Here is a 23,416-nt window from a genome sequence, read left to right on the forward strand (position 1 = left end):
AAAAAGATCATGAAGCAACCCACCACACTGTAATGGCAACTTCCATAAAACTGACAATGGCAACTTCTGGAGTCAAAACTCCCCCATTGACTGTCCCAAGTGCGGTTTAAAGAAAAGGAAGGGGAGTCGCTATAATCTGAATGATCGTATAACATCTAGACATTCCAGCTTGACGTGCGAATAAACCTTACTCGGCTAGCAGTGTTGAGCTGGAAAGCTGATGCACCGCTGAGGTAGCAACTCCTTGGAGATCGACAATTTACTAAAATACATTTTGCTTGTCATTTTAGATGACTAAAAAAGGGATGATTTTAGCATCCTTGGGAAATGGATACCATGGCTCGGAAGCAGGATAATTTTTGGACTACGACTTTTTGTTTTCGTCAGTATTTTGTGATTCAATTCTGGACTATGACGCTATGCTCCTCGACGATGGTATCATGGCTCTTCAGAAGGCTCACTTGTTCCGACTTCAAAAAGTATTTCAGCAGGTACGAGATATTCTGAGAAATTCAGGCGTCGGGTGAACACCCCCTCCTTCTTGCGGTACTATATTTTTCTACTCTATCAACAAGTGCCAAAGAATATCGGCTCCGAGTGGGATCATCACTTGATGTGGTTGCATGCCTTCACTTGGGTGTTGCATCTACCGCTTGCAGGGACGAAGATGAGGGAAGAATGAAAAAAGAGTACAGTCGTTAAAATTCCCCATTGGGTGTTCGCATTGCATTCTTTGGCCAATATTATTCTTTCACGCTGCCTTCTCCACAAAACGTGATGTGCTTCAAAGGACCACGCCATTTTTCATCAAACAACTCAACTACATTGATGACATCTGCTTATTCTCACTCGCGACTTCGATTTCAACCAAATGGTTCTGGATTTGAATTTTTGATGGTGATACCGAACTCAGTCTTACTCGATGGTTGACGTCACTAGCTCCGCTTTAGCTCACCTGTCCAAAATCTGAAATATAGTATATCTTGACGTGATCATTAAGGTCGCTCCACGTCAACATTGTCCCTGTTCTGCTATATGAGGGTAGTACATGAGAAGTCATCATCTTGAGCGAAAAGGTACGTCGGTGTATGAGTAAGGAGGCAGTTTGTGAGCCACACATTAAGAAATGGAAAATGCCATTCCTGGCTATGACATGCATTGAAATACGTAATAGTAAAGTAGCTGATGATTGGATAGTCCTAGAAACACGTGGCGAACAACAATAGAGAAAGAATGTAGGCTTGCCAGAGCAGAAGAGATTTAAAACACATTTCAAAAGACCGACAAGAAAGACAGATAGGCGTGGCTGAAGCCTTATGCCCCATTTAGGAAATGATAGTAAGTGTATATATATTAACTTTACGATATTTCTCCGAAAAGAAACACTTGTTTATCAAGCGACCGTTCACTCCTTTATTGAACATTTTTCAGTTTCACTATCAAGTCCGCAAGTGCTAAGTTTGCAGTAGCGAGGCAAGCACAAAGACGAATATGAACATCTATGATGCAATCAGGATTTGAAACAGAGGCACAAGATTTACAAATCAATATTAAACGAAGTCACATATCGTACCGTATTTCATATCGTCATCTGTCGACTGTTAAATAGGCTCCTCGGTTTCACAAAATTCGATAAATTCTAAATTAAGCACTAATAAAAGGGCAAAACAAAAATAGTACTTACCACTGTGACAGAAAGTAATCAACTCCTGATAGCACAGTCCTTGCCATTACAAACGCCGCTAACACTATATAAAATGAAAAGCAACTATTCATCACTTTAAAGTATGACTTATATACATCAAATCCCACAGATCCTTCGGCCTGGTACTCCTTCCTTTCATCACTATCATCTTTCTTAAACTCCTTTATTAAATATTTTTCTTCAGATGCCTCTGATTCCACACCTTTTGATTCAGTCGCGTGTTCAGTGGATGCAATATGACTCTTCTCAGAAAATTGAAGACCATCCATAATTTCAAGGTCTTGAAGACTTCCCTGTGCTTGGATTCTACCAGCATTCATGAAAAGAATGTGCTCTACATCCTTAAGAAACTGAAGCTGATGTGTAACGAGTATACAAATCTTGTCTTTCAGAAATTCCTTGATGCATCTTTCGAAAATATGATGACCAACATGAGTATCAACTGCTGAGAGTGGATCATCCAAGAGGTAAATATCAGCTCTCTTGTACAAGGCCCGCGCTAGATTCACTCTGGCCTTCTGACCCCCACTTAAACTTATGCCACGTTCGCCCACTATAGTCTGATCGCCGTAAGGAAGTAAATCAAAGTCACTTCTCAGTGCACAAATTTCTATGACTTGGTGATATCGATCTTGATCGAAGTCTTCTGTGAAAATTATATTATCCTGGATAGGGCCTTCAAATACCCAATTTTCTTGACATGCGTAACTGAGACTCCCATTTATAATGACCCTTCCTACTTGAGGAGGGAGTTCACCGATGATCACGTTCAGTAAAGATGATTTTCCTGCTCCAACCGGCCCAATTATAGCCATTAGGCTTGCTGGCATAGCGCAGAAAGTCAAACCTTTCAAGGTCGAGTTTTCTGTGTTGCATCCGTTCCACTTCGCTGTGACATTTTCAAATATAACTGATTTCTCAGCAAAATTTTCGTTATATACTCTAACTGATTCTCTAGATTTACCGGAGGATTTACGATTCTCGTTGTTGGCTAAATCTACATTCTGAAGAAGAAATTCTTGTATTCTTTTAACCGAAACATAAGCTTGAGCCCAAAGTGTTATGGCTGTTGGCCAGAATTGAAGGAGAGATTCAGTCAAAATATTGAAATAGGTAGAAACTGTAAATACTTTCTTCGCGGTCAAGACGTTCCCAAAAAGGACGTACGAAACTAAGCTTATGAACACTGAAACACCTGAGATCATGTAGATAGAATTTAATGCCGCCTGGATATAAATTCCTCCTTTTATAGCAGACAATTCAGACTTGCGCACACTAGCAACAACAGCAGAAAAAGGTTTTTCCCAAGCATACATTTTGATAACTTGGATTCCTTGAAGTATCTCATTCATAAGTTTCACCCTTTTATCAGTTCGGGCTGCGGCCTTTTGTCTGAAACTCGCTGTCTTTCTTGCAGCTAGGGCTTGAGCTGGTAGAAACAGCAGCATAAATCCGACTCCAATTATTGATGAGATACCTATTTCTAAATACATAAGGTATCCGAACAGTATCGCTTCCAACGGTCCCCGAAATACTTCACAGACATATGTCATGCACATATCAAATATTGTTAAGTCATTGGAAAGGATATTTATCGCTTGTCCACTCATCCCATCGTTCAGGGATGATTTTGATATTCCTAGGATTTTTCGGTAAATCAGTCCAGCACATCCAAGTCTCATTCTTATTCCAATGATGTAGGAATGAAGCATGTACGGATTCAGCACTATCACCTTCAATATTATAGGGACAACTATTCCCACTGCGTACATCCATGCCATGTCGTTGGTTATGCTCGTTTGGCCAGGAGTAAAATAGGAGATGAGTTCACCAAGGCTGAACACTTGTATAACTCTAAAACGGGAATTAAATGTCAAGAAGAATTACAAAATACTATTCAAATCTGACATTACTTACTTGCATCCTGTTTCGAGCATACAATAAAGTACTCCCATGACAATCAACGCCATCCCATAAGCCCGAAATAACACCCGAAAAACAATTGGCTTTTTTCGCACTAGCTCTTCATTCCATAATTCCTGGAATCTGTTAGTCAAACGATGACTATTAAGGGCGGGCTTATTTTCATACAAATCATCTTGAGTTAGCGGTCCTTTATATCCTTTCTTGAAAAGGTCTTTCATCCACCTGGAAAAAAGAAATGAATAATAGTAATGGAATATTTTAAAAGTTTCCCGCATTGAGACCAGGTTAAACGTTTAAGACTCTTTTTACAAAATATAGTCTAACGTATTTCCAAAATGCATGCACCTAATCGCAGGCCACGCCAGTTCTCACCTTTACACTAAGATACTCTTTTAAGGGTTTTTTGGCATCAATTGTATCTAGATATAGCGTAGGATATATGAGCAAAGTGATTTTTTGATATTCGGAGTCGTTCAGAAATTATAGTGCTTCATATTTATCGGTCCGAATGACGTTCGAATGACTTCGCCAGAATCATAAGAATTGAAGACAAGGCTTTACATGTGTTTCTTCAAGAAACCTTATTAATGGTGAGTTAAGATTTTATGTTTAAAAATCGCATTTCACATTTTAAATGTGTTTTTCTCGAAACTGCATGTTGAAAATCGGCTGCCACCATAGCCCAAAATCTATCCAACGAAATTCTTTGAAATTCTCACGACTTATTCAATATATTAATGAATACATGGTGAAAAATTCGTATTTGTAACTTTAACCGGTTCTTCACAAAAAAAAATCTAAAGAAAGCGAAAAAAACGGCCTTCATACTTGATGACCTCCTTAAACTTCCAGAAAAATCCAAACTCTTCTTCAACTGTGCGCGTCCTCAATCGTCGAATCATTATGTAAATTTTTAGCTTCAACATTTTAAAGACGTCTTCCAAGACATACAGGTCTAGACTAAACTGCCTGTTCCAAAAAAGTGAGTTCATTGCATAGTATAGCCAGTACTAAGGTCACTGTCACTTGTGAGTTCCACCAGCGTGTATCGCAAACATGAGGATTAGATTGCATTATTTGAAAACACTTCCGCGACGAAAACTCCGATGACTAAAACTTGGAATTGGGTATTCCTCATAGCTCAGAAACTTACTGATTCTGTCCATCAACGTACAGTGGTTCAAACGAATAATCGGGCAAATAGTGATTCATGTTAACTCCGCCATGCTATTAACATAGTATGCGGGTCCCAAGCCCAAGTAAAGGAGGAGGGTTTGAGGCAACGTACTCTGTTCTATCCTCAGTAAAATAAAAATAAAATGCTGAGATCAGGGAAAGAGATAAATAGAGTATAGTTGGAGTTATTTCACTATGCTAAATCCTACCTGATCTCTCTTGGTGACAGGTCCCGCGGCAGGCCGACCAACAAAATGCATACAATGTTTTTACAAGCATGACATTCTTGACGCATGGACGGTGTCAGGACGTGAGCAAGTTAGTCCGAACAAAACAAACAAAACAAATACATGTCTGCGCTAAATGTTGGTACCCTAACTGGAAAGAAGGAGGAAATCGCAAGAGCCCTTTGGAAAAGGCGCATTGATATCTGCGCTCTCCAAGAAACTCGATGGTCTAGTGGCAAAAGCTGCGACATTGAACGCGAACGCAGTAAAAATGGCTATAAACTTCCCTATTTTAGTAACCCACACACTCAATATGGTGTTGGCAATGCCATATCAGAGGGTTTTCGTGATACCATTAAAGAAGTCAAACGATTTGACCATCGGCTGATGAAGCTCACCATTATATTAGCTGATCGCACTATTCACTTCTTCACCGCGTACGCATCACAGACAGGTCGACCTGATGCCGAGAAAGATGCCTTCTGGCAACTGCTCAATGATAAGACTTGTCAGGTGCCTTCTGACGACTATATTATTATTGCCGGCGACCTTAATTATCATGTGGGTGAAAAGGCAGACGGTAACATGTGCCATGGGGGAAAGGGGTTCGGAGAGCGCAATGAGGGTAGCGAACGTATAATCGATTTTTCATGAATACATGGGTCATCAAACGATTGTCTCATCTTCCTACATTTTACAGTGGGAACAGTAAAACGCAAATCGATTATATTCTCATAAAACGCCGACATTTTATCACCGTCACTGATTGCAAAGTCGTTCCCGATGAGACAATCGCACTTCAACATCGGCTGTTGATTGCCGTCCTGCGAATTAAGCCACCGATAAAACAGCGTGAGGAATGCACTGGCTCGCGGCGCATCAAATGGTGGCTATTTGGCGAGAAGAAAGAAGAAACGATCTCACTCATACGATTACCGACCACTAAGAATGTGGAAGAATCGTGAAACCAAATGAATGGCACCATCCACAAAGCGGCTTCTGCAAACCTCGGGGTCACCAAGCCGGGTAAGCGAGATGCTTGGCTTTGGAATGATGATGTTGAATTGAAGGTCCGTGAAAAGAAACGCCTCTACCACAGATTTCTCGACAATAAAACGCCTGCTAATTAGAAAATTTATAAGAATGCTAACCGGGAAACAAAGAAAGCGGTCGCTGTCACCCGATCAAACCATTACAAAAATCTTTACGATAAACTGGACACTCGGGTTGGCGCGAGAGAGCTGTATCGACTCGCTAAAAGCCGTAACGAACGTACACAGGATATCGAACACTTCTGTTGCGCTAATGACAAAACCGGTACTTTGCTTACCAACCGTCGAGCCGCAACGGATAGGTGGCGAGAATACTTCGAGCAGATTTCAACTGAAGAATTTGCTCATCCTCCACTTTCACAATCATTGCCGACATTTGGACCAGTTCTACCTGTCAGCGTGAGGGGGTGCTCAGAGGTGGCGGCGAGGAAGATAGGGCGGCAACCCTATCGGCCAAACCAAAACCAAGTGGCCGAGAAGAACCTCCATAGTGGGTGGCACCGGGAGACACTGTAATCACTTTGGTTTGCCGGCCGTGATTCAGTAGGCGAATGCTCCAAAGGCCTAATCAGGGCGATCAGACCCGAGTCTGCACAGGGACTCATCTGAAGTGGCAAATTGGTCAAGAAACCTTACCAGGGGTATACTGGTACCATGGGAACCGGGAAAGCCCCTGGACTCAGATACTTCGGGTGAACTCCTGTTGTATGTGAGGACAGCTCGGTTATTTGCGGTTGGCCCCCCTAGTGGGAGTTTCATGGTGGTTGTGGTTGTGCTGAAGCGAGAAGAGACCTTCGGGCCTCGACGTGGTGTTGCGTATCAACACGGGTGCCGTACTCCATAGTTCGGTAGAGATTTAGGTAATTCTTGCATCCACCAGTATGAATGCTAAGCCATGCACTTGGTATAGACTGGTACCGTTGTTGCTTGTCTGAGCGGGGCTCTGATTGTGGTCACAAAATCAATCCGTATTGTCTTAAGAGGACCGTAGGATTAAGTCTCACGGCAGGTGCCTACGTAAAACACTATGGGCTTCACTGTCAGCGTGAGGGGGTGCTCAGAGGTGGCGGTAAGGAAGATAGGGCGGCAACGCTATCGGCCAAACCAAGACCAAGTGTCCGAGGAGAAACTCCATAGTGGTGGCACCGAGAGACGCTGTACTCACTTTGGTTTGCCGGCCGTGATGCAGTACTCGAATGCTCCAAAGGCCTAATCAGGGCGATCAGACCCGAATCTGCACGGGGACTCATCTGAAGTGGCAAATTGGTCACGAAACCTTAGCAGGGGTATACTGGTACCATGGGAACCGGGATACCCCCTGGACTCTCATACTTCGGGGGAACTCCCGTTGTATGTGGGTACAGCTCGGTTGTTATTTCATGGGGGTTATGGTAATGCTGAAGCGAGAAGGGACCTTCGAGCCTCGGCGTGGTGTTGTGTTTCAACGCGGGTGCCGTACTCCTTAGTTCGGTAGAGATTTAGGTATGTCTTGCATCCACCAGTATGAATGCTAAGCCATGCACTTGGTATAGACTGGTACCGTTTTTGCTTGACTCAGCGGGGCTTTCATTGTGGTCACAAATACAATCCGTACCCTAAGAAGACCGTGGCATTAAGTCTTCCAGACAGGTCCTCACGTAAAACCCTCAAGGACCTAACTGTCAACGCAACTGAAGCCGAGGAGGCAATAAAACGAATGAAATCGTGGAAAGCCACAGGACCTGACGACATCACATCTGAGCTCTGGAAAGCGAAGAGCTGGGACCCAACACTGTGGATCAATGAATTCTTTAATCGGGTTATTCAGGAAGGAAGAACACCATCTGACTGGCAAGAAAGTACCACTGTTCCCATAGGGAACATAAAGGTAATCCAGCAGTATGTTCAAATTACCGTCCAATTCGATTACTTTCCCATACTATGAAGATTTTTGAACTCATTCTTGACAACCGTATTCGCGAAATCGTTGAAATAACCGTGGATCAAGCCAGATTTGTCAAAAACTGCGGAACTACTGACGCAATACACGCTGTGCGGTTACTCATATTCATGGAGAAACATCGTGAGAACCATTGCCCTCTTTACATTGCCTTTCTGGATCTAGAGAAAGCGTTTGACCGTGAGCCACATGAACTCATGAGGTATGCTTTACGATAACACTTAGTACCAGAAGAACTCTAGCGCTGGGTTCGTTTGCTCTAGCATGGCGGGTGTATCAAAACCGCTTTGTGTCTCTGATGGTGTTCATCAAGGAAGCGCCCTCTCACCACTCCTCTTTCTTCTTGTTATGGACACATGGGATATCCAACGTCCAGCGCCCTACACACTGCTTTATGCAGATGATGTTTTCCTAGCATCTGATAGCAAAAATGATCTCGAGCAACTTGTCCAAAAATGGAATGATCGCCTCATGAAACACGGTCTCAGATTGAATTTAAACAAAACTGAATTTTTGACGACCGATCCCCATGAAACAGGCACAATCACTGTCAGCTGCAGTGATCTGCCCAGAACTGAGCGATTTAAATACCTCGGGTCAATGCTATCAGCCAATGGAAAATTGCATTATGAAATTGCTTCACGCATTAACGCACCCTGGATGAAGTTTCGTTCCACAACTGGTATTCTTTGTGATCGACGTATCAACGAACGTCTGAAATTGAAAATTTACCGTAATGTTGTTCGTCCTGTCGCTTTCTATGGTTCTGAGTGTTGGCCAACTATAAAAGACAATGAACGGCGTCTTGCGGTGATATAAAGGAAGATGTTATGTTGGACTATTGGTGTAACACGTTTTGATTACATCCGATCGGCATTGGATTGCACCGATGATCGTGGAAAAGTTGCGAAAGAGGCGTCTTCGATGGTATGGTCACGCAATTCGTGTTAACGAGAACATCGAAGTCGATGGTAAACGACCAAAAGGCAGGCCTAAACAACTGTGACTTGGTAAGCTTGATGGGGATTTAAAAGCCTCGAGATTGCACCCAGATCAGGCATTCGATAGAGCCAAATGGCGAAACCGATCACGACGAGCCGACCCCGCTTGTGAAAGGGACAAAAGCTGAAGAAAATGAAGAAGTGATTCATGTTTTGAACATGCTTTTTGTACTTATTTATAATTTTTTTTTTTTATTTATCTTTTAGACAAAGAACCGACCTTTCAAGAGAAGTGTAAAACATAATATATTTTTATAAAACATCCTTATAAAAAACGTTACAGCAAAACATAAAAACAATCTAAATCAGACGAATAATCGAACAAACGCTTCAAATACGAAACTTCAATATTTTAAAACATTTACTTTTGCTTTTATCTTTGCTTCGAATCGACGGAGCATCGAGCGCACAAGATATGCACCAAATTTTGGAGAAATATTGTTCCACTGCTTAATAGCTTCCTTAAACTTCTCTATATTCTTAAATGCCTGGTGACTGGCAACAAGGCATTATCTGCCCCATACATAAAAAGGGAGATATCACATAATCAGCAATTATGAAATAACACGTTGCTGAGTACCATCTATAAGATATACTCCGCTATCTTGCTAAGCCGGATAGCCCCATACGCCAAGAAAATTAGCAACAGATCAGATTCCCTGTGTGGCAAGCGATGAATAAACTGTTGGAATATGGCAATAGGTTGCATCATTTTTCATCGACTTTAAAGCCGCCAATGACAGCATAGGTATTTTTAGAAATTTAGGGCAGTGATGAGCCACATTCCAGAAACATAGTGAATGTACCAGGGATCATCGTCCTGATAGAGGGCGAATTTATCCAATACATCTATGGTAGTTCCTCAGCACTTTGTCTCACATTTTGCTTTAAAATGTGTAAATGTTGATATTTATCCATTTTATTGTCCCTAAAATGAATATTCCATTCCAAACGCCCTCATGCTGACACTGACTCTCCATCACGTTTGATAGTGGCCCGAATATTATGTGAATAAAACTCTGTATAAGGTTTCCGCCACATATATCTTTTCTCATCAGAATTGAATTAAAAATGTTTCTGGTATTTACCGTTTCCCAAAGGTCAATATGCTTATTAAAATATTCTTTACAGAGCTAAAGCCGTGAAACTTTTTTTCTGACTGATGTATGGCGCTTTTCCACCTATTTTACCATGAAAATCATATTTCCCAAGAAAGTTTTCAACCGTTTCTGCACAAATATCCAAATCCAAATCGTTTTGGACTATATTTTCCAATTCATTTGCCGTTAAAGAATATTTTTATTATCATCTTTTTAGAGTACCCCGCTCATCATGATCTTTGATTTTTCCCCTTGAGCAGTTCTGCTCTTATTTTGAATTTGAAAATTTTTAGTTATAACGTTTTATAACGTCTAAATAGTAAAGTGGCTTCCACAAAAAAATTTCCGATAATTCAGACAGTTTTACCCACTTTATGTAGCTTTATTTTAAGTGACATATTTGAAGAGTTCTTTGTTGTGGCACCGACGGTCATTGTTTACATATTCTTTTCGTTTCGAAAAAAACTTGAATAATGCCTTTGAATCCCAACTTATGCAAACTTGTACCTATCTGTAACAAATCATTCCAGGGAGGGAGTAACATTATTTAGCGAAATTCTGCCGATTTGTCTGTGTCCGATTATTCGTTTGATGTGATTTTTTGTCTATTCCTTGTTTTTTTTCTATTTTTTATAACAATATTGAATGAAAATGTATTACGTTATATACATCTGTTGAAAGGTGAGTTTATTATCTAAGGGCTCCATATAAATTTTGAGAAAAAAACTTATAATTTAATACAAATTATTAAGTTCAAAGCTTAGAGCATTCTTTGTCCGATTATGCGTTTGAGCCACTGTAGTTGTTAAACGAGCAAAGGAAGTCCTACCCTAAGCTTGGAATTTGTTTACGTTAACTTTAAGTACATCTCTCCTTCCGTTTTATAGTAGCGGACTGTTAAATGCAAACCATGCTTTCTCGGCAAAGCTAAGCAAGCATTAGCCTTGTTTTGTTGCTTCAAGGCATAGACCGCGCAGAAACTCTAAAACAAGGGGAAAGGAATACTACCAACCTTTTGAGGAATCGAAAACCCCAAATATTATAAACAATCCAGCAGACTAGCGAACAGCTGGAATGGCACACCTGTGGGCGCATGTGGGAGTTCCAGAACATGCTGGACATACTAATCTTACTGACTTTACTGATTGCTCTCGCCGATTTTATTCTGACCGTTGCCTTCAAGCGGTGTTACACCGTGGGAAAGTTCACTAATGAATACCGAATGCTATTGTCTTCTGAAGTGAATATCTGTTGGGAACGGGGATTCGATTCCCGAAGAGGTTATCAGACAACCGTCCTCCATCCGAAAAATAACCTAAACAACTTAGAGACTGCATACTCAGAAATGATATAGACGCCAAGCTGGCCTGCAAAAGTAGATCAGAATAATAAGCCTTAGGAAGAGCCCCTAATTTAAAGGAGTACATGGCGACTTTAAACGACCCATGAAATCAAAGGCTATACTAATTCTCGATTAGGAAACCCAGCTGCGGGTTAATTGTCGAACCTTCGAATACAATGTCAGCCATTTATACTGTCCGAAGGTCAGTGAGAAGAATTGACCATCTATAACCAGAGGCCAATACAAATTCATGTGAAGGGGTGAAATTAAATTATCACTCATTCATGAATCATATATTTCGCTTTCTTCCTAGAGATTATCCAGAGATTATTCCCTAAGGAGGACGCTACGACGATTGCCTCCAACCATTCTCCAACATCGAAATAACGTTAAGAAAAGAACTCCTGGAGATTTTCAGCAATATTGTAAACAACTCCGACTTTGACGTCCCAAGCCCGTTTGCAAGAGAACGGAGGAAGTGTCATAATAGTCTAAAAGGTCGTATAGCCCCGTGGCACTTAAGTGAAAAAGCGAGGATCAACCCCACCCTGGCTAATGGTACTTTAAATTAACTTGCGGTAGTCAATTCCCTCCTCTATGAGTTTTGGGGTGGTAGAATTTACTCAAAGTATTCCCAGCTTGTCCTAAAAGACGACTAAAAGGCATGTAAATTTGTAGGCTAGCATGCTTGTGAAATGGCAACCATGCATCGAAATCGAACTGATCGTTGGATACGAGTTTTGGCTTTCTTCAACGAATTATAAGTGGATTTTGCAATGGGCAAACGCTTCTCAATGACGGTATCGAAGCTCCCCAGAAATCTCGGTTGATCCAAATTCAGAAATACAGCCTGGGCATTATGGGAAGAGAATTCCTCTCGCCCCCGCACTACTACAGTGTTATTGTGCAGCAGGTCTGCCAAAATTAAGCGGTATTTCGAAATCGGATCAATGCTTGCTGCATCCGCTAACTGCGCCTCCTTATCCTTGGAACCAATATCGGATAGAATTCTAACTGTTAGATTCCAGACAGTAGGAACACCTCAGCAGCGTAGTGCTATGCAGCAACAGAGACTTCCAATGCAGGGAAAAAAGGAAGCTTTCTTTGAGCAACTCAATGTAGTCCAAAAAAATATATCGCAATCGTGATAGAGGTCTGAATGCCAAGGCAGACTTTGATAACACCTTCCTCAAACACGTGATGAGCGAACACAGTGTTGGGGACAATAATAATAATGGTAAGAGATTTACGGCTTTCCACATGTGATGGGCAAACACAGTGTTGGGGACAATAGTAACAATGGGAAGAGGTCTACGACTTTCCACAGCTTCCACGACCACATCATTACTGGCACATTTTTCAAACAGAGAGCCCGCTATAATTGGTTCAATTGGTTCTCAACTGACTGGCAACTAACCTCTAACCAGTGATCTTCTGGATGTACGATACCGCATCATGAAGTAACTTACAGGTGGACGTAAGTCTCCCGATAATCCCGGCCGGACGTTAACAGAAAACTACTCCAGCATGGTTTTCAACCGTCTTACATCTAGCGAAGTTCTGCCTTTTGTGGATGAAATGCCTTGTAACCCTAATATGCGGAAACTAGTTTTGGACTTGCCAGCCTCTCCGCAGAACTATTCATCCTCCATCCCGTCGCAAAGATAATGGCTAAAATGATCCTGGAATTCCTCAAGAACCACTCCGAAGGTTTGGTTCAGAGAGCAGTTATTTGTGAACGTGATGAACAAAAGGCGGAAGTAGCAGCATATACGCCACAGATTACGGAGGGATAACAATTCCATCGCTGATTGCGCCATGCAGTTGAATCCACTCTCCCAAAGGGGTGGGCCAGTGGATCGCCCAGAGAGCACTTGGCGTAAAACAGGAGTGCAAACGTTTCGGGAAGTTTTGGAAGGACTGTGTACAATGGCACGTAGGCGTGTTTGGCACGCTATTACCCACCAAGAGCTGAATGGCACCATATAATAATATAATGGATGTCGTATAGGGCAATATCTTAATGTTTGACAGATTTTTTGGGTCGGTAGTTTCTAAGAATGCTTACTTTCCTCTAGGGCATTTCCCCATCTTCAAACTCATGTCAAAACTGTGAAAGTGGCAATTGGCGCCTTTCATTTCACACAGATATAGTCGGTGAAAAAAAGCTCACCATCCTTCCGCATATATGGGGGCGCCTTTAAATTTAGCGTAAAACGATATCACCTAGAGTGTGCATATGGGTGGCAGGCATCAACGTTTCTGAGAAAGATGCGTGTGGCAGTCAGCCAATAGTATGCTTGTAACAAAATATACTTACCTTTACAGGATGCTGAGCTCCATTTTACCCTATGCCTATGGTGCCGATTGACACCCTGGATGATGAACGACCATATACACATAACGGCAAGTCCATCTCAACTTTGTCACAGACGAAGAATACCGAAAAAGAGAGCTCTATAAATAGGTGGTAACAACGATCGAAAAGGGAAAGATCGTTCGGCATACAGGCTGATACCTACTATTAAGGGGTACTTGGACAAGGATCATAGAGAGGTCAATTATCATCTCATCCAGTATCTTGTGGGAAATCCAGGATATCGACAGTACCTCTGCAGGTTTAAACTTGATTGTCCAAACTGCAATGGAGTTCCCGAAGATCCACAGCACGTGTTTTCCACTGCCCGAGCTCAATGGTGAGGCGCTGACAACGGAAAATTACGTGTGGATCTAGCCAACGAGCAAAAAAACCCAACGCGACCAAAAATCAAATAACCCGGCTCATACCTGATGGCGTAATCAAGTTAGAAAACTAGAAACGGACTCAATTTTCCTATAATGTCGAAACAGATTTTTTATTCCCATATACCGATACTCCGTGGCTCTTGAAATATCAGTATGGTCTAGTGAACATCGGTATAGTCTAGTTTTAGACAGAAACTCACTAAGGAAGAGGACAACTGGTCCTCGAAATATCGGTATATAGGAAATAAAAAATCATTTTCGACATTAAAGGAAAATTTAATCTTGTTTCGGCTTTCTAACTACAACCAAGGCGCCACATTCACAACAGTAGAATTGACATATCAATATAGGCGTGAATCCAGCTAAAATTAGGGAGCTGACCAGGTTGGGCTATCTGATTATGCAGCTGAAGTAATGTGCAACACATCATCAAAAATCATATGCGGACCATCAACTTAGCAAAGTTTGCCTAACATTGTCTAACGAAACGGCGACGGATGGAGGATCGCCACCTTTGTTGCTCCACAGGAGGGATCTAATCGGAACCCGCTTTCGGAGGGTCCCGTGGAAGCTAATCCCAAAAATTGACGTTTTGCAGTACTTCGCCCCCCCCCCCCCTTCGATCAAATATTAAAAATGAGACCAGCGTTGGAAAGTACTAATCGAAATCTTTGATTTGACTATATTCGATGAAAAGAAGTTAAACTCCACTTAAAACGATATTACCCATGCTTGTTTCACATAAAACCTTAAACAGAATGGTTCCTTACCAAAGCTGCGGCTAATGCTGCGACAGCGACAGACAACAACTAAAAGGACTACGTCCAAGTCGGGTTCGGGTCAAATTAAAAAAGTAACGAGATCACGCAGATTCGGAAAAAACCGCATTGGTAATAACAGCAGAAGAGGGCATGTGCTAGCTGATATTCTACGCAAGGTACCCAGATCCCGTACTGTAAGTGTTCGGCGACAATGCTATGTGAATAAGGCTACCACAAAAAGGACAACTGCTGTTCGAATTATCAAAGAAAAGCACATCGATCTCTAAAAGAATATAGAAGTCTCACTCCGTGACTAAGCCACCATCCAAAGATCTCGACGAGGTCGCTATCCTAACTATGTCAATGACGCCAACTAAGAAAGTTGTATTTGCAGGTAAAGTTCGCATCGGTTCGATCATGTGCAGGCTACGCAGTATCCACCAAAGAGATGCTTTAAACGCCTCGGACTCAGACAAATGGCGAAGGATTGCGCAAGCTTATCGACAGATCGAAGCTGTATTGAAAATGTGGAGAGCAAAATCATTTTGCGTAGGACTGCACTAAGAATCCTCACTGTCTTCTATGTAGACAAATCATGGGTTGCGATCGCAATCATATAACAATGCAGTATCAGGTGCCCAGTTGAATTCCAAGCACTACCAACCTGCTCAACATGTGCTATCACAGAAAGACTATAAACGGAGATCGATTTTACTATTGTCTGGGAACAATACAAAAATCTCTAACAAGACGTAAGGCAATCGCACGTAAATGGAAAAGGTACTATATGCAACTGTGGAAATTGAGCTTTGCGGCAAATAATGAAGCATCGCGATTAAGGCTCTATGAAGGCTAAGATGGATGAACTCTACTTTTACAACTTTTATGCCGCACTAAGCGTTGCAATACCATAGTATTGCAACAAGCTGGACAGACTAGCGAAAGACGCTAGAGAGCACAACCCCAAGATTATTGCTGCGACTTCAACACCTGGACAGAGAAACGAATAAACTTTACTTGAAGTTTACTCCTGCTTAAACATCACTCTGACCAAATGTTAGAAATGTAAACACGTATAGGCGTGGAGAACTAGGATCCGCCCTTGATCTTACTTTCGTGAATGACTCGCTAGTGTAGCAGCTGCACTGACAAATCGGCGGAAGGAATACGCACAGTAACAACGAGAATTGTCGGATATATGCATGTATATCGATATATTACCACTGATAAGCGACCCAGAGTAGCAATTGCGGGTGAATGCCGAATTTACTGGAGCGGCTGTAAATAGGGCATCGCAGTTCTCCCAACAAATATACAGAGCAAGCCATGCTGAGATGCCAAGTAGAGTAAACTCTCAGAAATGCTGTCCCAACTGCCAGTGAAATGATTCCGACGAAATGTCGAGGACATACAATATAACGACAATTGTTCCTCAGGCCTGTTCTGGGCCCTCTACTATGGAACATAAAATATGATTGCGTTCTACGGCTCACAGTTGCTAAACAAGTCCCGTCGAATCCGTAAATGACGTCGGGATAGTCATAACATACCATCATGCCGACCAAATAGAGATCTTTGCGAGCGAGACGATCTGGTTTCAAGATTTCGGGATGAAGCTTACCGAGCATATTCGCTCTCAGCTATCACTGAAATACCTAGGAGTAGCTTTCAGCTAGTAGTTAAGCTTTAAACTCCATCCAAAACTAATTGCGCAGAAAGCAGCTACCATCGGCTTAATATTAACAAGGATACTGCCAAATTTAGGCGGCCCGAAACACAACTGACAGTTTCTATTATTGCCAGTCATCAGCTCTGCTCTCCTCTACGCCGCACCAGTGTGGGCATCTATGTAAACATCTTAGAAAATTGAAGACAACTCCAAACTGTGTGCCGACTAAGTGATTTCCGAACATGGTGCGCGCAATTTCAGGGATGATCCCGGTGGATATTCTAGCCAATGAGGAAAGCCGTTGGTATGAGTAACCGGACGTAAGCCTAAGCAATCAAAGTGAACGATTAAGGTCATTGACGGCGTGGCAAACAGCATGAGACCAGGCGAAGAATGGTTGGTAAACACATAGACTTAGCCCAAACATAAGTACCAAAGCAAGAGGAGTTATGGCTTGATTTAATTCCTAAGCGGATGCTATGAATATAGGAAGTGCCTCTAATAGGCTCGGATATTAGACCAAAATTTCCTACCTGCGAAGGTGAAGCCGAAGATGCAGAATACGTTTTTTCAATTAACCCGGACTTGAAAGCTCAAGCAAAAATCTGATTTAAAGTTCCGAACGAAACGAAGGTATAGAAGGGAAGCTACTAGAATTAACATTGCACAAAGCAATCACAGCTAATTCATCTAAGGTTAAAAACTAAACAGCCTCGCGAAGCAACACCAGAACCGTGGTCGATCGGAAAGATTATGGAGAAAATTTTGGGAGGCTGTAGACGGTATGCGCATCCTCAATTACAGATAATTATCCATGGTGGATTTCCCTAACCCAAAAATAACAAACAGGCAGGCAGTGAACCGATTTGTATAAAATTTTCTTCTCCACAAAATCTTAAAAATGACGGAAACATTATATACAGCTGAATTATGTAAAAAGAACTCATATAAATAAAATAAAACGCGTAGCTTCTAATTAATCATTCCACTTTACCGTGGCTGAATACCTAATTATTTAACTAGGTATGTCAATTTTGAATAATTTTTACTATATTTCCTATTTTGTAATGTAATTTAGTTTATATGTCTCTGTTATTTACTATGTGTGCATAGTATCGTAATATTCTTTCATACGCGGTACTTGAATATAATTTATTCCACGCCATATTCAGTTCTATGCAACCATTGCGGAAAATTCATTGCTGATTCATTGCTATTTGTAATTGCATTGATAAAAGACTAACAGAATAATCATATTTCATTTTTCTAAATTATGTTGATGCCACGTAAATAAAATAATTTAAGTAAAACAAGTGGGAAACCAGAAACTGACGCTTCAAAGTAATTTTTTTTGTGAGGAATTTGTGGGACTGGGTGCACCACTGTTTGATTTGCTAATATCTAATGACGACCCCACTTAGGTGCAGAAACGCTTAATTTGCAGTTCATTTCGAAGCATTGTACTACTAATTCACACCGCCCGTTTTCGCAATATTCGTTCTAAGCCATCATCAGAACGGTCAATCTTACCAGTTCTTTGGTGAGCATAAATTCCGATGAAGGCCGGGTCTGGCGCCTTCTTGACGAACACCACCACAGCAGGGATGCTTTGCCGCTCAAAACACTGATGAAGATTCTGTTCTTGGCACCTTCCGCGAACAGAATTTCACAATCGCCTACTGCCTAAGGAAGCTGTGCCACTCAATAAGTGATACACTCTTATTGTCTCAGCGACACCATGTTTGCGCCAGTTGGCTCGTTTCCAGTCCAGTTTCCTGTTTTCCCAGAGTTCCCCACAACTATCCCCTTTATCCCTTCTATCTGACAAAACACTCCTACTGGCAATGCTTTAAGAAAACAGTTTTGTTCTTGCAAGAATATCATGTGCTTCAGTTTATCCTGCATATTGACCTGTGCCAATATTGGAAACTTTAGCGCTGCTTTGACTAATTTCCATGAAGATTTTAATTCTTTATTTTGGAAATCATGATAATAGAAGGCGATATCATCAGAAGCATCCAGGTTGAACTATAACAAAAATCACATTTCATCACTTCTCAGTGCGAGATACGTGCACCCCACAAACCCCAACCAAGTAAAAACAGTGGCATGGCTGCAAAGCAGGTTTTTACAAATTTCCTTACGTCGTCATTAGTCATTCCTTCAGAGATATCAGGAGTTAGTAGTATGAAATCAAAGCATGTAATCTGTGTGCATATACGAGGTGGAAGCGAGGCATAATCTCTGAGCACTCAGACCGCAATTTTATAATTCTATTATACTCGACGCCCCTGTCAAATCCTAAATTCCATAGCAATCTGATACCTAATGCGTCCATAGGCGGGGCACCATATAGCAAATATTTTATGAACCCCACTTCCTCACTACAGGATGGATATTTTTCATCTTGTAGAATCCTTATTCTGAACATATATGGCCTACTAGAATTGCAACAGTACACTTTTTAATATATTTGTTTGGTCCTTAGGAAAAGTTTAGCATATCTAACAGCATGCAGGTTCTCCCACCTGTCATTATGAACTGACACTCCTATTGCTTCCGGGTACGTCAAGGAAAACATTAAATCCACTTTTAGAAATAGAATTCATACAATTTCTAAATTTCGGAACGATTCTTGAGGTGATCAGGGGCCTGCTCAATCCTGTCAACACAACTTGATTATCGCTGTAGATTGCAACGAGCCAGTTGTTCAATCGCTCTTCAATCTTCCAGAGTGCTGCCCTTACGACCAAATAAATCGTAGCTCCAAGGAACATTGTATATTATCCCAAGGAAAAAGCCCACTTCTGGTTTTCATCCGAAAGATAGACTCCTGATCGAACCCTGTTCTAATTTTAAGCCAGCATCTCACGTATAATAGTAGTAGTGATTTTATTCAAGTTACCCGGTTGAAGTAATCGATTTCGGGGATAATATATCGGAAGAACATATGATGACGAAACTCGAAGCTCATCGACTCTCAATGCGCCCCTGTGGCGAAAAAGGCAAATACTACATCAGCTATAGATTCAGTAATATCCCAACGCATATGCACACGAAAAACCCAGAAACGCAGTTTGGATGTATCTCCTAAGCACAACCTACCAAATTCCCTGAATGAATGATGAGGCATCAAAAGCACGAGCATGAAGGTAAATAAATCTCACCATACAACAGCTGCACCTGCACTAATTTCAAAGGTTATTTCCAATATTAATGTTGGAATAGCATTAACTCAAGAACCTTGGGCGTACTGAATATAGATCTGTTGTCCGCAGGAATGAAGTAACAAATTCTACCACTCTTAGTTCCAATGCAAAATACTATCAGTCAGATACTATACTTGCCACGTTCTAGGTGTCCAAGTTCCTAGCATCACGTAAGAAGTCCTACCTATAACCGTCGTGAATCTTCTTATTAGTGGTCTACTAAGAAACTGGCAAATTTTGACGGAACTCTCTGTGTTGAATTGCATAGTAAGGCAAATTGGACAAGGGAAATTCTCAAGTAGATACCGAGCAGAATTGGAAACAATGGCTGAAGACTTGAACGGAGTCATCCTTAAAAGGAATGAGTCTAGCTCCGCGAATGTACCTCGGTGGAACAAAGTCCAGATGAGGACAGAAATTCAAAAACTCTTCAACTGAACAAAACAACACATAGACTGGTCAAAGTACAAAAATGCACTAACTAAGGACATTTATCGAGTATAATGAGCACAGGATCTACGTAGTTCTTGAAATGCATTCCCAAAAAGTCTATACCACTAGTTCTTATACCCCACCACCAAGACATGGAATCCAATTTAAAAACCAATTAACTAACGATAGATGAAGAAGAGGTTGTTAGGTGCATCATCGGAGAACGAGCAGCTGGTATCAAGTCAGGGGACAGTAACCGTCGAGATCAGTCCAGTCGATGCCAGCTGTACCATCGTTTTGTTGAAACAAACAACAGAGATGTCCAGAAGCAGACGAACTAGCTACTAGCTAGCTTGGAAATCACTATTACCGACCCCCGCATAGCGAGTAACAGCCACAGTACTCCTACGCCAAAACCATTGACGCCGGTTATCCCCAAAGAAACAAGGCCCGACAATCTCACACCGGAAATCAACGAAGAGACAATGGCTCATTGAAGTCATGCTCCACCAGTACCAGAAGATTATGCATATTCTGCAAGACTTCGAAAATTACAAAGAATAAGGTGGCTGATACTGACAGTGGACGATATGAAAAAGGCCTCGCTAAATACCGGGCGATTGTAGAACAGGGACTCGGACGTCAAGCAACCTCGCTCACAGTGAAACAAAAACGACCATCTAACAAGCCACGAACTTCAAAACCTTGACATGTCCAAGAGTCACTTACGTATGGCACTAGCGAGTGATAACTCTGCTAGCTGTAAACAGTTTTAACGATCTCAGGTCTATGGCAGGAAAGAAATAGGGGGGCACCGCGAAAATACTAGGTTGGATATATAATATAATACAATAGCACGGCCTCGGTAGGGTAATCTTGCCGAACAGAATTAAACTCGGTACAAAAGTCAAGGGGTTATATAAACTCCAAACACTTGCTGGTTCGTGTCTTACGTGTCCAATAGCATATTTGCAAGTTCTGTTAGAATTGACTTCTCTGTATCTTCACATATAAAGGTAGAAAAAGAGGGTGTCGTATCTGCGCTCCTGAGACCGGTAGACCGACATCTTTTTGAAGAAATACTAATAAATAATACAAATAGGCGATAGGTGGAAGTGGAAGCATACTGCACCAGTACTGGAAACGTCAACGGATTACCCGTGATATCGGTGGATCCCTCAAAGCAAGCAAATACGCACTAATCATTGGCCAGAGGAAAATGTATTTTGAACCAATAAGTAAACGCACCAGTATATTATTAATCAAAGTACATGCCCAAGACAGATGTGCCTAGTGTAACCTCTAAAAGCACTATAGAAGGCTGAACATTACAACCCTCTCCGACAGCTAGGTGCCTATCAAAATTTTCAGATCTAACCAAGCAAACCCTAAATAGGTATGGGAATACCTAATTAAATTAAATAGCTAGGTTCTGGATATTGTGAAAGCAGTAGAAAAGTAACACTACGGATCAGAAAGGGCCGAAAGGCTGAAAGGAAAAAGGAAGGTTGGTAGAACACTACTGGACATTACTTACCAGGAATGGAAAGCTCCAGGGAGCTTATGGGAACATGTGAACCTAGGGGTTATTAGAACCTTACCCAGCATAGTCTTAGAATCATAGTTGGAATACTCACAGGCTACTACCGACTAAACTACCACCTGTGGTTACTGGGATATCGGACGGTATTGCCGGTTGGGAGAGGATTGCAATACCTAATACTAAGCGTAATGTGAAAAAGCTAAATTTTCGTTACACTGTAGTTATAATAGCACACTATAACCATCAGTGGGGAGTAATAGTTTTTTAATCCAAAATCCTCTCAATAACATAAAAATTGGATAAGGAAACATTTTTAGCAAACGTCATATATATGTATGTCAAAAACGATTGCATATTTGTATGTAAGACATGGACATCAGTAATCAAATCACTAAACACAGTGGACGTATGCAAGCGGTGTTTTGCTACGAAAAATCACTGTGACCAGCATATGAACTCAAAATGTGTATACGTTGCAACGCTGATTTGTATGACCTATGAAACCAGCTATATCCAACAGTATCCCTAAGGCTTCTAACACTGCAGAGAATAGGTCCATGCGACGCAGGGATCAGGGCACAAAGCAGCTTTAAAGGGCACCAAGAGGACGATGGGAGCGCTCACTTAATAAGGACGCCAAATCGGTTTTGAAACTCTCGGCCTAGGCAAGGTATGTAAGAATTGTTATTGCATATTAAGTAAGGCCTGTGAATGATATTTTGTTGATGCACTCTATTATGCGAAAGAATACTGACATATCTATTGGAACTAATGAAAAGAATTCCTGATTCTTAGTAAGCGAACGCAAACTGGCTCTACCGTGGGTATCTCATGTAATACCACTCTATTCACATTAAACGTATGCAGTCTGCCACTCTGACTTGACGCGCGGACGCATAAATTAGCATTTCATCTTACATTTTACGTAAAGACATTTCGATGATTACCAGACAAACAAATTAATTGGTTTAATTGACACTTCATCATGTTACTTGAAAACAATTCACTGGAAACTCGACACACCACAGAAAAGCCCAACATACCAGAAACTCCATTTAGAAAAGATATTCGCCCCAACAACGGGGTTGGAACTTCGTTTACTATTATTAATATTACGGTTCATCTTCACAACTCCACTGTTTGGCGCACTAAGAATACTTCTAATCCATAAACGAGGTTTTACATTAACATTTGAACTATTACTATATGTTACAAACCATTGCTCGCCACTTTTATACAACGCACTTGCATATAAGCATGTATATAAAACATGCAATAAAAAGCTGTTTTTAGCATGGCTATGTAATCATTCTCGACCCTCCATCTATTTGAAATTCAAATCGCGGACTAGTCATATTATATCATATTGAAACGTTTACATCAAAAACGGATTGGGAAGGGGTCTGGGTGCCCACCACCCGCACGTAGTGAACACTGGAATCCTAGTCACAAGCAAGTCTGTAACTAAGGAAGCTGCCAGCGTCACGGAAAAATTAGATAATTCTCGGGACCCTTTAAGAAACCTGGGAAATTTTCAAAACGTATTTATATTTTTAGTAAATATTTTGTCTTCAGCTCCCCATAAAGTT

The 23,416-nt window shown here is 41.4% G+C and overlaps 1 protein-coding gene across 1 annotated transcript in view; it reads right to left on the reverse strand.

The window, feature by feature from the left end:
• Positions 1–23,036, reverse strand: part of LOC119651721 (probable multidrug resistance-associated protein lethal(2)03659) — a 35,314-nt gene extending 12,278 nt beyond the window's left edge. The window contains exons 1-3 of the mRNA XM_038055443.1: positions 22,871–23,036; positions 3,623–3,853; positions 1,685–3,559 (exon numbers count right to left, since the gene is read on the reverse strand). Of these exons, the coding sequence (XP_037911371.1) occupies positions 1,685–3,559; positions 3,623–3,853; positions 22,871–22,950 (2,186 nt within the window). The 5' untranslated portion in view covers positions 22,951–23,036. The remainder of the gene's footprint in view (positions 1–1,684; positions 3,560–3,622; positions 3,854–22,870) is intronic.
• Positions 23,037–23,416: the final 380 nt, after the last annotated feature.

Source organism: Hermetia illucens, chromosome 3 (genome assembly GCF_905115235.1).
Source record: "Hermetia illucens chromosome 3, iHerIll2.2.curated.20191125, whole genome shotgun sequence".
Lineage (NCBI taxonomy): Eukaryota > Metazoa > Arthropoda > Insecta > Diptera > Stratiomyidae > Hermetia > Hermetia illucens.